This window comes from Phoenix dactylifera, chromosome 15 (assembly GCF_051530095.1).
Source record: "Phoenix dactylifera cultivar Ajwa chromosome 15, Ajwa_hap1_PhDact_Kaust_v1.1, whole genome shotgun sequence".
In the NCBI taxonomy this organism is placed as follows: Eukaryota; Viridiplantae; Streptophyta; class Magnoliopsida; order Arecales; family Arecaceae; genus Phoenix; species Phoenix dactylifera.
In genome coordinates, this window is record NC_143204.1 from 25161851 (window position 1) to 25174165 (window position 12315).

Below are 12315 nucleotides of genomic sequence, written 5' to 3' on the forward strand. Positions count from 1 at the left end.
CTTGGATTACTTCGTTCCGTTTCTTTTGTTGTAACTGCATCCAACTTACCTCTTTCGCATGCTGTGGTGAAGTGAAACATAATGCGCACCAAGTCTATCAGCTGAAAGGGTGCATTAAACCTTGCAGGCCCGACATCAATAAATTTCTATACTTTCTCACTTAAGGCTCAGGTAGACAAAAAATTTACCAGGATCTCCCTTCTAAAATGCTAGAATAACAGAGAAACTTCCAGTAGAAAAATTTTAGCCATTCCTACAATCTTTCTTTTTGTACAAATGAATATTGCATGCAATCAGACAGCTATAAACACCAAGCCGACACTCTCATCCAAAAAAAACAAGCAACCTTCATTCCCAAGCTTCCAAGAGTCGGACATGTACAACTGAATATCTATTGAAGTCATCTTGGGCCCGAAAGCTCGATTGCGTCTACAACAAGCGAAGACTCCTCTACAAAGTCCAAGTACCTTGGAGGTGGCTGCTCCGAGGAAAGAGACTTCGGCGCGTCGATCTTCTGTGAGGCCTCCCACTTTTCTGCCAGACCATCACCTTCCAACATTCTCACCACTTCTGACATCTTGGGCCGGTGGGATGGATGGTATTGCGTGCAGAGGAGAGCCACCTGAACCATCTCCTCCAGCTCAACCCTGTCATAGTTGTTCTTGAGGTCCTTATCCACCATCATGCTCAACTTGTTCTCTTGATGGAGTTTCTTCACCTGCAAATAAGAAGTGGCCATTAGCTAACTACACCCTTGCTATGACTAGCATTGTATTACCAGTCCTTGTACAGCTGCTCTCTACCACAAAACAGATTGCCCAGAATCCAGAGATAGCAGAGGAGACTTTTCTTCTTGTCCTTCCCTCCCCATTTTTTCAAAGATTATTCTTTCCATTTCATAAAAGATCGTGGTAACTTTTCAGTCGCCATTTTATTATTGGAAGAGGCAGTCTCTAAGTGGTTTTGCAGTCCATCACTTGTCCATTGCTCTAAAATTGAGCAAAATATGCTTGCACTTTTTCCTTCTTAAAGGGTTGGGGTTGGCAAACCGTGCAGCTCTCTCATATACTACAGAATAGAGAGGAATCCAAGTAACTCCCACAAGTGTGATCCATTCATTATTTGAGAGTAAATCCCCGGTCAAGTTCTCTTCATGAAGCCCCTTACATTTCTATATATGAGAGAGAGTGAAACAGAGAGCTTACCCAATCAAGCATTACTCCTTTCTGGTTTGCTAGCCGGCCAAAATCCAGTGCCTTCTGACCAGTAATCAGCTCAAGTAGCAGGACGCCAAAGCCAAAGACATCAGTCTTCTCCGATGACTGACCCGTTGACAAATATTCTGGAGCTATATGCCCAACTGTACCACGCACTGCTGTTGTAACATGTGATTCCCGATGATCCAAAAGCTTTGCCAAACCAAAATCCCCAACAACAGCTTCAAATTCTTCATCGAGAAGAATATTAGCAGCTTTAACATCACGATGAATAATTTTTGGGTCACACTGTTCATGCAAGTACAATAATCCCCGTGCTGTCCCCAAAGCTATCATCTTTCGCCTTGACCAGTCTAAAACTGGCCTACCGTTAACGTGTTCTGCCACATAACAGGAACAAGATATAAGCAAAACTATAATTCTTGTGTGACACAACCTTGCCGTAAACTAGCAAGTGTTTAAATCTTTGATGATCCAATCGTGTTTGTGCAAATTAGTTTATTTATCTTAATATTAAACTGCATGATAGTTTTCAGTAGCTCTCATGATTCTAGTGCAAAGCAAAAACAAGTGGCAAAAGCGATTGCAAAATGACAGCTCAAAGAAAGTAGAAGGGGGGTGATATGAAATGTTCTTGAAAAGTACAATTGCAAAGGAAAGGGAAAATCATCTCCTATATGTTTTGGCTCTATACAAGTATCCAAAATCTCCCCAATGCACAAACTATATGGAACTAAATACATGCTAGCGCGGGCTCCCGCATACTCCCTGGTTTCAGCCCTGGCATCCTAATGAAGAAAGATTCAAATCCAATCAAAAATATTATGATGGGCTCATGGTCAGCCTAAAAATGGCCCTGCTACAATATCTCCTAATCTACATGGGTTATACGTCGGGTCTGCTCCGACAATGTTTGTAATGATTAGGACCTCATCTAAAAAAGTTAGTTGGAAGATATTATTTGGATTTCTTAGCCCTGTATATGTACCCAAGGTCAACTTAATGCATAATCGATGTGGGATTAAATACAAGCATGATACGGGTTCTCACATACTCGCCCTATTTAAGCCCTCACATCCTTGCCAAGCTAAAGGTCCAAATGCAAATAAAATCGAACACAAATACTATGATCAGCCCATGATCAGCCACAAAACGCTATAGTATTCCCTGATCCACATGGGCCATGGGCCACGCCCCTTTAATATCATCTGTAACAAGCCAAGACCTCACTTAAAAAGGCTCCACAAGGTGTTATTTGGTTCCTTAATCCCTTATATGTACCCAAGACAACTCAGTGCATAACTGATGTGGGGCTAAACAAACACCTGCATGGGTCCTCACCTTGGTGGTTTCTATCTCCAGGGGGAATGAAGAGGTTATGGCTCCCTATAAGTTTTCAATAGAGAAAACATAGGATAAGGCTAAAAAGTTTCCCAATAGACATAAAGGAATCAGCATGTCATGACAATCAAAATGCTGTTAACTCAGAAGCCTACAATGGCAGAATCGCAGTTGATCATGACTCTTATCGTGAACTATGCTCCAAATATCACATGAAACATAATGAACACCATAGAACTGGTCCACTGCAAAATAATTAACATGATTCTTGCTAATATCATAACTTTCAAAAAAGAGATGTGTTTATCTCATTACATGTAAATGATGAAAAAGCCTCCAACATACACAAATAACTATGAATATTTCATTGTTTTTGCTGATGTGCCATGTTACCTAATCATTGCATGTTACCATACCCAAACACTTGCCCAGCAAGGACATAACCAATCTAAAATAAGATGATGCTTTCCCTGTATCACAAAATTAACTGACACCTATCTCATGCAGTTTTTGTGGTATTCCTACTGTGCTTGTGTTAGAATTTTCTGATGCAAATAGCAGAATATCCATGCACTTGTTCTAACTTGTACACTCACCTCTTAATTGAGAAGCAACACTTCCATTTGACATGTAAGGGTAGACAAGTAGTCTTTCATTCTCTTTTGTGCAGAATCCACAAAGTCTAAGGAGATTCCGATGAACGGCCAAGCTTATCATTTCAACTTCAGTTTGAAACTGGACTTCCCCACCAATGGCATTGTGATCTTTCAACCTTTTAACAGCAACAACTGTGCCATCCCGCAAGCATCCTTTATAAACAATACCATAACCCCCTTTTCCTAAAATATTTTTTGCATTGAAATTATTGGTGGCTACTCGAAGCTCCTTGAAGGAATAGCGTTTCAAATGACCCAAGCATATTTCTGGATCATATTGATCTGAAAAGAACAAGTTAGTTCAGAATAAATACCAAGATATATATACGAATTCAGAAATTCAAACTTCATCAAATTCGAATGACATATTTCTACCACTCAGTCATAAGAAATAAAACCATCGCACTACTATATGATAATTCCACCTTGGATCATACATGAAAATGTGGGCAATTGAACAAGTAAATGAACATTCCACAGAGCATAATGAGACCTCCATTTTAGTCTCTTTCTAAAGGATAGCCCCTTCCTGACACTTCCATCCAAAATATGAATTCGATAAGATGATTCATTTGCAGCCAAATTGAAGAATATTCTGAGGAAAAAGAACCGGAAACCCTAATAATTCAATATATGTTAGAGATAAGATTGCATATGAGTTGGGCATTCAGTTGTAACTAAGCTTGGTTTCTATCATCTTTGCATGTTGAAGCGGACATAGTTCGCCTGCTCAAAGTAAACACTCTTGTATAAGAACATCATGGGTTTGCTCATTTTTCTTATCTGACTGTAGATGATCACTGCAAAACTGTCCCAGATGCTTGAGTCATGTTCTAATAATATGAGCTTTTTTTTGGGACTGATAGCATATTTTTTGTATATAACTTATTAATCCTGCACATCTATCACTTCTAGTTATAGAGTGGGAGGATGGATAGGGGTTAATTCATGTGCTCAGCTTGCTTAAAACTATTTGGTTCGTTATGTGACTGCATCTCATCCATGCATTTCTGCTTGACCTTAAGTATAATATCATGAAGTGATTGTATGATTTTTTCAACTATTCACATTGTACATTATTATTTTTTAAGCTTATTTCATCTGCCATTGCTTGTTTGAATCAATATTCTGCTAGTTCATATAAATTTATCTTGAACTTTTTTATAATTGTGAAGTACAAATCTTTAGAAATTTAATAAACAACCAATGCATGAACTTACGTTGGTTTATGATGGCAGGTTTACTTAGACCAAATAAAAATATCATTTGAGTATTTAGAAAATGTCCATCCCAATTAGGAAGCAATTGAAAGTAACCTAGATAAAATTAGGAGGAGAGGAGAAAAGGAGAGGACGTGCTCATAGCATTACCCAGAATGTGGGTTGCAAAAAGGCAGTGTCAAGCACCCTTTGGTGCTGGTGCATGCTAAGCATCAGCAGTAAACACATTACAATAGCTTGTGTACCATGTTGACTTCAGATTAGCAAGGACATGATATATGACGGGTTGCATTTTGGGCGATGTTTACTTAAAAAAAGAACATTAAAGAATGATGTACAGGATTCAGAGCTCATCAATTATTACTATGGTACTGCAGAGTAACATGTGAATACAAACTCTTGACATGGTAAGTGAGTTTACTCTAAGCATATGAGTCAAAAGAAAACAACTTTTTAGAGAAATGACTAGCAAGCAGAAATGAACGGAACTCCAAATTGGGATCAAACTTACCATTTACATCAAAGAAAATCTGTTGATTGTGTCTACGACGCCAACCAAGAAGCAAGCCAGCAGCAATTGCTATTAAAGTAACACAACCAATACTGGAACCAAATGCAATAGCCACCCGATGGTTTCTTGTCACTCCACGTTGTGACTGAGCTGAGAAACCCAAGATGTCTATTAATTAGAGTAATCATTGGAGGAAATTACCGAAGTGTTTTCAGATAACTCATTATATGGGAGGATAAAAATGCTCCATCAGCCATAGCATTTGAATGAAATTTAAATGCAATACCCTTTAGATCATCTGGGGGATATGAAAGTGGATCCAGAGACACAGAAGAGCAATTGCTTCTAGAGTTTGACCCACATATCAAAGGATTTCCAACAACACTGGCAGAAATTTCAAGAATAACAACCAGCTTAGTGATCCATAATTGTTTCAATTTGCAACTGTGAAACTAGGAGCAATGAAATGAGAAAAGGAGTGGGAGAAAAAGAACAACTTACTTGAAAGTTCTTGCAGATATCTTGGGTAAGGAACCACTCAAATTGTTATATGAAAGATCTCTACAAACAAAATCAAATGTGATAATTATATCACAAATTAAACCAGGAAGGAGAAAAACAGAGAAAATATACATGTCTTTATAACTTGAGGATAGGAAGAAGAGTTAGAGGACACAAGGACATACAAAAGAGTGAGACCTTTGATGTTGGACAACGAATCAGGGCAAGGTCCAGAAAAGCTGTTGTTGTTCAGGCGCCTAACTTACTCAAATCAGAATACAAAACTGATTAAAAAAGGAGTAAGCTTCCATGTACGCAAGATTAACAAGAAAATGCACGATCATTCTACTAATGTAAATAGTTAACTTATTTAGGAAAACAATAAAAAAAATTTTCTAAATCTTACAGATAATTCAGATTCTTTAGGTCCCCCAATGAACTTGGTATTCCACCATCGAACTGATTGTTAGAAAGATCCAGCGTCTGGAGCTTCTCCAACTTAGTGATATCAGCAGGAATAGGTCCAGAAATAACATTGTTCTGCAGAAGCCTGTAGAAACGAATGCCACCTTTCATTTTTTTTTACATAAACCTATGAGCTAATGCATTTAACAAATCTCAACAGCAATTGTGAATATTAAACTTTCAACTCTGGAATGAGGAGAATGTTTTCCCCAACGGCTTACATTATATGATTGGGCCTTTTATATCATAATCAATATCATTGTTTATACAAAAGAGTCAAGATCAGTCCAGTTTAAAATTCCGTATTCAGATCTAGAGCAGGTTTGCCCACTTACACAGACTGCAGATTTGTAAGATTTCCAATCCCTGGTGATAAAGTCCCGGACAAGCTTTGGCTGGGCATTCCGCTGGCAAGATTAATTAGAAAAAGAAAAAGAAGAGAACACAGAAGCAATTATTAAATGATATGTTATTAATGAAAACGGTCAGATATTGTAAAAAGTGGCATTTGGGTCTTACAGCGCAGAGACATATCCATCAGCTGAGCAGGTAACCATCCTCCAACTACATGGATCTACTGAGTTGATATCCCAATTCTCCAAGACATTATACGGGTCATTAAGTTCCATTTTTATGGCCATCAACGCAACAACTGCATTTATAGGACAAAATCAAATGCCAAGGACTTATGGTTTTCATGCCCTGACAGTTATTATTGTTCAAAGGCAAGAGTAATGATCTGAATCTCCAAAGGGAAAAAAGATGAAAAGCAGCAAAGCAGAAAAATGAAAGTTTAGGAAGTTTTGTCGAGGTTGAATGTCGTCTCTCATCAGATGAGTTTGTACTCTAAAATCTTGGACACAAAATGAAGCTATGGTTGTCTTCAAATGAGGCAGGCAACTATGAGTGATTAAATGTTCCATGGAAGAGTCCAATTCATATTTTCAAGTACATAAGAAATACCATGAAGTGAGCATCTGGATATAAAGAAGGAATGCCAGTAACACCGATGGCAATGTTTTTTAAGAAAAAATAAAAGGCAGAAAAGGATAACTAGGTTTTAGTTTAGCTAGGTGGAAGCTTGCAAAGGGCAGCTCTTGACTGAAAGATAGTATTGGATCAGAAATTTGCATGCTTAATACTACATCTGCCAAGCTAGCATGCTGAGCCAATATGGGATGAGAACTCCAGATATTCCTTTAATTATTATTGTTATTATTTTTTTTGGTAAGCATTGCATGTCTCCTATGCTCTTAGATTCTAACATATGTCGACTTAAATTCAACCAGAAGTTGGGGTAGAATATGGGAAAATATATAAATGAATGAATGAATCTATCTTCAGGATGACGAGGTAGGATAATACGTGAAATGCAGATGCCCTCCATGGACGCAGACTATATACAGAAAACCGTAAAATACAAAGCAAAAGAAGGAAAAGATCATCTCTTCACTCTACAAGCTGAAAGATTGAACCATCAAGGCAAGATGGTTGCTTTGAACAACTCTTGCAGTTCGCCAAAATCATACTACAAACAAATCAAAGAAAAAGGAGCAGAGGACGATCAAGAGGAAGAGGAAACAAATTTACATCAGAAAACGCTGATGGTGGATAAGTAGCTCAAAGAATTAAGCATATCCAGCTGCTAAGAATCTTGAAAAAAAAAAAAAGAAGAAGAAAGGAGAGAGAAAGATAAGAAAAATTAAGATCCACTGACCTTCATAGTTTATACCAGAGGGTGAAAGAGTAGCAGCAGGCAGTTCCGGCCATGCCCATAGCAGCAAGCCAAGCATCCAAAAAGGGAAGCCCAAAACCCTCCTTGCCATGCTTTGTCCCCACTCCAATTTCCCTCCCTCTCCCTCTCCCTTATACCTCCAGCCAATTTGTCATGGCCTCCGCACCCTCACCAACTCCGCACCCGAAAACCATCTCGCCACAGGAGCACTCGGCCGAGAAACGCCGGCAAATTCCAAACTCGGAATCAGTCCTCAGTCGGCCAGCTAAAAGCTACCTTTCCGACCAAACTGCCTTGGCCCAGAAGCCGGGATGGTATCCTTCTCTCCCTCAGGCCAGATGCGAAAAAAAGGAACCACCTTTCCAGCCACGCTCCATACAGAAGCCCCCCAGATGCAAAATCCAACGCTGGACGAGAAAATTCCACGGCCCGGATCAGCAAGCAGCTAGATAAGGCGCCAAAAACCCCTCTCTCTCTCTCTCTCTCTCTCTCTCACTCTCTCTCACTCACTCACACACACACACACACACACAATCAAATTCCAGCCATCCCCGGCAAAAGAGACAAATTTCTTATCGGAAGGAATCCTCTGCTTTTGCTCCTCCTACTCCTGCTCCTCTCCAGCAGCGTCCTCTCAGGGATCGATTGATATAGGCGAATACAATCTCGCCGCTGCTGCCAGATTTGTCCTCCTCCTCCTCCTCCTCCTCACTCTGAGTCCCAGCAACTGAGAAGAGAAAGAAAAGACGCTCCCATTCTGATGTCCTTTTGCGGGCACATACACACACAGAACCGGAGGGGAGACACAGCAACCAAACACGCGAAGGGACAGTGCTAACTGCCAAACGCGACACGGATGCAGATGCGAGAGAGAGAGAGAGAGAGAAAGAGAGAGAGAGCAGAGCGCAAGCTGCCCAGCTTCAAAAGAAACAAAAGAAAAGAACTCATATTACGGGCTGTAAAATTATAAAGAAGGCGAGATTGAAAAGCTTAGAATTTTATTGCTCTCGTGATTCCGCTTTTTGTTGTTATTGAAAAAAAAAAACTGAGGGCAGCCGGTATGGTGTCCCATCACTTCCGGTACCGTCACTTCGACTCCTCTCCAAGTTCCCACAAACAAGAGATGATTCTTTTGATACCAGCTAAAAGATGGAGCGATTAACTAGAAATGTGGAAGAATTTATAATCTGCCTTTGTTCTTGATCTATTATTACATGTATCATCACATGTGGAAATATAGAAAGAGAGCAAGTAGCATGGGCCTGGGAGAGCGAAATATCATGTTGCTCGCTTGCCTCTAAATGGCAACTGTTTCGTTTTTTTTTTTTTTTTGGGGTTGATAATCGAAGCTGTTTGTCATCTCCTATGGCGCTACTTTGTAAATAGATGAAACAATTGGCAGAGATATGAACAGGTGGGGTGTGCTGAGGTAATAGCAAGATGTAATGCCTTGCCCGCACCCAATTACAATACAATGTGCGCGTAAGCAAGATGTAGTGCATCATCCACACCTGGTTAAAAATAAATAAAAAAAAGGTGGAGGCGTGGAGCAACGAAAGACACTCATTGTGTAGATTTTTTTTCATTTTTCTCTTTTCCTTCTGGTATCATATGAAAATGGCCGCCGCTCTGTAATTCCGGTTCATCGTAATGCATCTCCTCTCCCACCGGAGGTGACCGCACCGCAGCCTTCGTGAAGTGATGCTGCAGCAGCAGCGAAAGGAGTGTCGTATGGTAAAGCTGTAAAGCTCTGGGGAGCCGGTCACGTGGTTGGCTTTTTGTCGCCGCCTCTGTTGGTTTCCGAGCTCCGGACGGCGACCCCCCCAGCCCACCCCCTTATGGTGTGGGTCCCGTCTGCACATGTTATCTTGACACCACCAACAAGACGCAGGCACATAGCATCCATCCCCTATCCACCGTGCTGCTGCGATGTTCCGATCCCCTCGAACCGGACTTCCGCTTAGGGTGGGTCTCTGATATCTGCTGGGGCTGAATGCATCATCTTGGAGAGAGATTTCTCTCACGTGAGCACAACCAAAAAAAACAGTGTGGGATCCGTCTCCACCAGCTCTCATCGTGGAATTTATTAAGATACAACGGGGCGACAAATTGTTGAAAATATACCGCCAAATCCCCAGATGGGCGAAGGGATGGGTTTTTGGAAATTAAACCAACCACGAGAGCCCTGAACCCTAGAAAAATCCTCCCGCCGGTGGGCTTTTAATTAGTCCAGCAAAACCGATGTACCAAAAAAAAAAACAGTCCAGCAAACGGTACAAACAGGCTGCCACCGCCATCTGCCCCTCCCCGGGCCTTTTTTTTTTTTTTAATTTTTAATCTTTTTCTTGTCATGGGAGCACGGGAGATGCTCGCTCCAGCAAGCAAAGATACCCCCTTCCTTGGGAACTCCACAACAGAACTGCTAGCTAGGCTGAAAAGGCAGTAACAAAAGTGAAATTTATACATATGGAAGTGGCTGAGGTCCGGAGAAGGAAAGATGGCTGGTACCAAGGTAATTTGTGACTCCCATCCGATGAAGCTCTGGTGTCCGGCAACCGGACGGACAGTTTAGATCAACCCTCCTTGGACGCATTCGGCCATCCATGGGACAAGCCTGAAAATAATAATGTGCTTGGACCACGTCCCCTTGTGGCTGGCTCCGTTTTGGCTGTCCTCTTGGGAAGGTATCACCGGTGCCGCTCCTGTTTGTGCTTGGGTCCCCTGCACTCTCGCTTCTCATGCGACTATCAAAAGGATTATTTTGAAAATGCACGAGCTCATTTTGATTCAATGAACATCAGGGTCCGGATATCCAGATCCATATGGTCGTAATTAGCTTGCGCCAGTTGGTGGAGCTAAGCATGCTGCCAGCGCCCTGTCGATAATCTGGGCAATTGCATCTTTTTCTTTTTGATAAAATCAGATTTTATTTGTACTAATCTCCAAAAAAACACGTCCATATAAATTAGAAAATAATATATATATAAAAAATTATAGCAGCTCACAAGATAGAATCAATATTATTGATTTGCCATACATATTGCCATCCAATTAGTTGTGGTGCCAATTTTTACTAAAAATATGTATCGCCTCATAATAAATTAGAGCTGAAGCCAACCCCCTGTTATCTTATAGCGATGGATGGGAAGTTCCAGAACTTGGATGGTCTGATAACCATCCAATCACTATCCATGAATCCCTTTCAAGAATAATTTGGGATGCCTTCAGGTATTTTCATCGCCACTAATATCGTGGTGTCAAAGTGTTTAATACCACCTACCGCCACAAATGCATCATCTAAACTTCTAATAACAAAACTGCCCTTTCGAACCCGTCTTTAGTTAGAACATTACTATCAAAATGGGCCTAGGATAGCGACTCTCAAGAAAAATAAATCAGAGATGCAAAATTTGCAGAATAATGGCCACAAATTTTTCCTGCTATCAGAGGTCGCTTTAAAGTATTTATGCAAATAAATTACTGGGTTAGAGAAACAACTCTCATCAAATAGAAGATATGTTCGCTCCTCTCCAACCAAATTTAATGAGCAACATAAGACATCAAAAACGCCTCATACCTTTGGGTACTTCTAAAAAGGTTTCTCTTTAACTTATTAAACGAACCCATCCATTTGATAGCAATGGCATAAAAGCTGCATCAGAAAGAGAAACTTGTCTCCAACCCAATGTCACCACTTTACAGTTGCATCTTCTTTGATGACTACTAACATGGCAACGCTTAACCCATTTAACTTAATTCAACCTGTTATATGCAGTTTGGATTACCCGTTTAATAAGACAATGAAGCGTAGATCTGTTTAATAAATAGGTTGGATTTAGGTTGATAGATATCTGACTTAATCCATATCCGATGTTACTTGTTCTATTTTTAACCCATATAATATAGGTTGAAAACAGAAAAAGATTTCTTGCTGGAGCTTATCCAGTAGAAAACCCTCCGATGCTTAAATCAACTGAATTCCATGGAACAGAAAGACTTTGAGAGAGATGCAGAGTTTCAGAAGAGAGAATAGTGAGAAAAATATATCCGAAGGTCCTCCGATCTTCTCTTTATATAGAGTAGGGTTGGTGTCTGTTATCAAGAATAATGAAATGCACAATAATTGTTGGGTAATGGATCCTATATTGCGCACTTGGTGGCAACCGTTCCAATCGCACAGTAATCGTCGCAAGAACACGTTCTTAAATAGGCTTTAAATTGAAGATACATGGCTCTTCTCTATTGCTTGTTTGGATCTAACCGGCACCTAGACGAAACCAAGGTATTTACTTCGGACATTACTAAGGTTAACATGACGTCGACTTATACCGAGGTCAGGCTAACAAATATTCAGCACATGACTTATTCTCCACTTCCGAGCTTGATTTCTTTTTTTTTATAGCATAGATGAAGGAAATGGTTATGACCCAACTGAGCTTATCTGTTGGAGCTAGTCTTGATCTTGGGGCGAGATAGGTTAATTTTATAATGTATATATATATATATATATATATATATATATATATATATATGTTATACGTATATACTATAAATAAAATATTAAGGCTGTCTGCCCGAGGGTCTCGCACTCCCAAGAGTATTTGTGTCGCTTTGGGAGAAAAGGAAATACCCAACAAACCCCGCCAAACTACCAGCGGTAAATCCCAAG

At 40.2% G+C, this 12315-nt stretch overlaps 1 protein-coding gene across 1 annotated transcript; it reads right to left on the bottom strand.

The window, feature by feature from the left end:
• Positions 1-215: 215 nt before the first annotated feature.
• On the bottom strand, positions 216-9001 carry LOC103723131 (protein CLAVATA3 INSENSITIVE RECEPTOR KINASE 1). Its single transcript, XM_008813951.5, has 11 exons — positions 7629-9001; positions 6431-6563; positions 6247-6318; positions 5853-5996; positions 5632-5703; positions 5447-5506; positions 5232-5329; positions 4946-5095; positions 3155-3496; positions 1206-1597; positions 216-718 (listed from the first exon to the last, which is right to left on the bottom strand). Exons 1-11 carry the CDS (start codon positions 7735-7737, stop codon positions 401-403), a joined length of 1890 nt encoding a protein of 629 aa, XP_008812173.2. The 5' UTR covers positions 7738-9001; the 3' UTR covers positions 216-400.
• Between the last annotated feature and the right edge of the window lie 3314 nt (positions 9002-12315).

Coding starts and splice junctions, on each gene's coding strand:
- LOC103723131 (XM_008813951.5), bottom strand. CDS start 7,737: ATGGCAAGGAGGGTTTTGGGCTTCCCTTTTTGGATGCTTGGCTTGCTG. Junction 5,704..5,852: donor CTAAAGAATCTGAATTATCT/GTAAGATTTAGA, acceptor TGAGTAAGTTAG/GCGCCTGAACAACAACAGCT. Junction 5,096..5,231: donor TCCCCCAGATGATCTAAAGG/GTATTGCATTTA, acceptor TGGGTTTCTCAG/CTCAGTCACAACGTGGAGTG.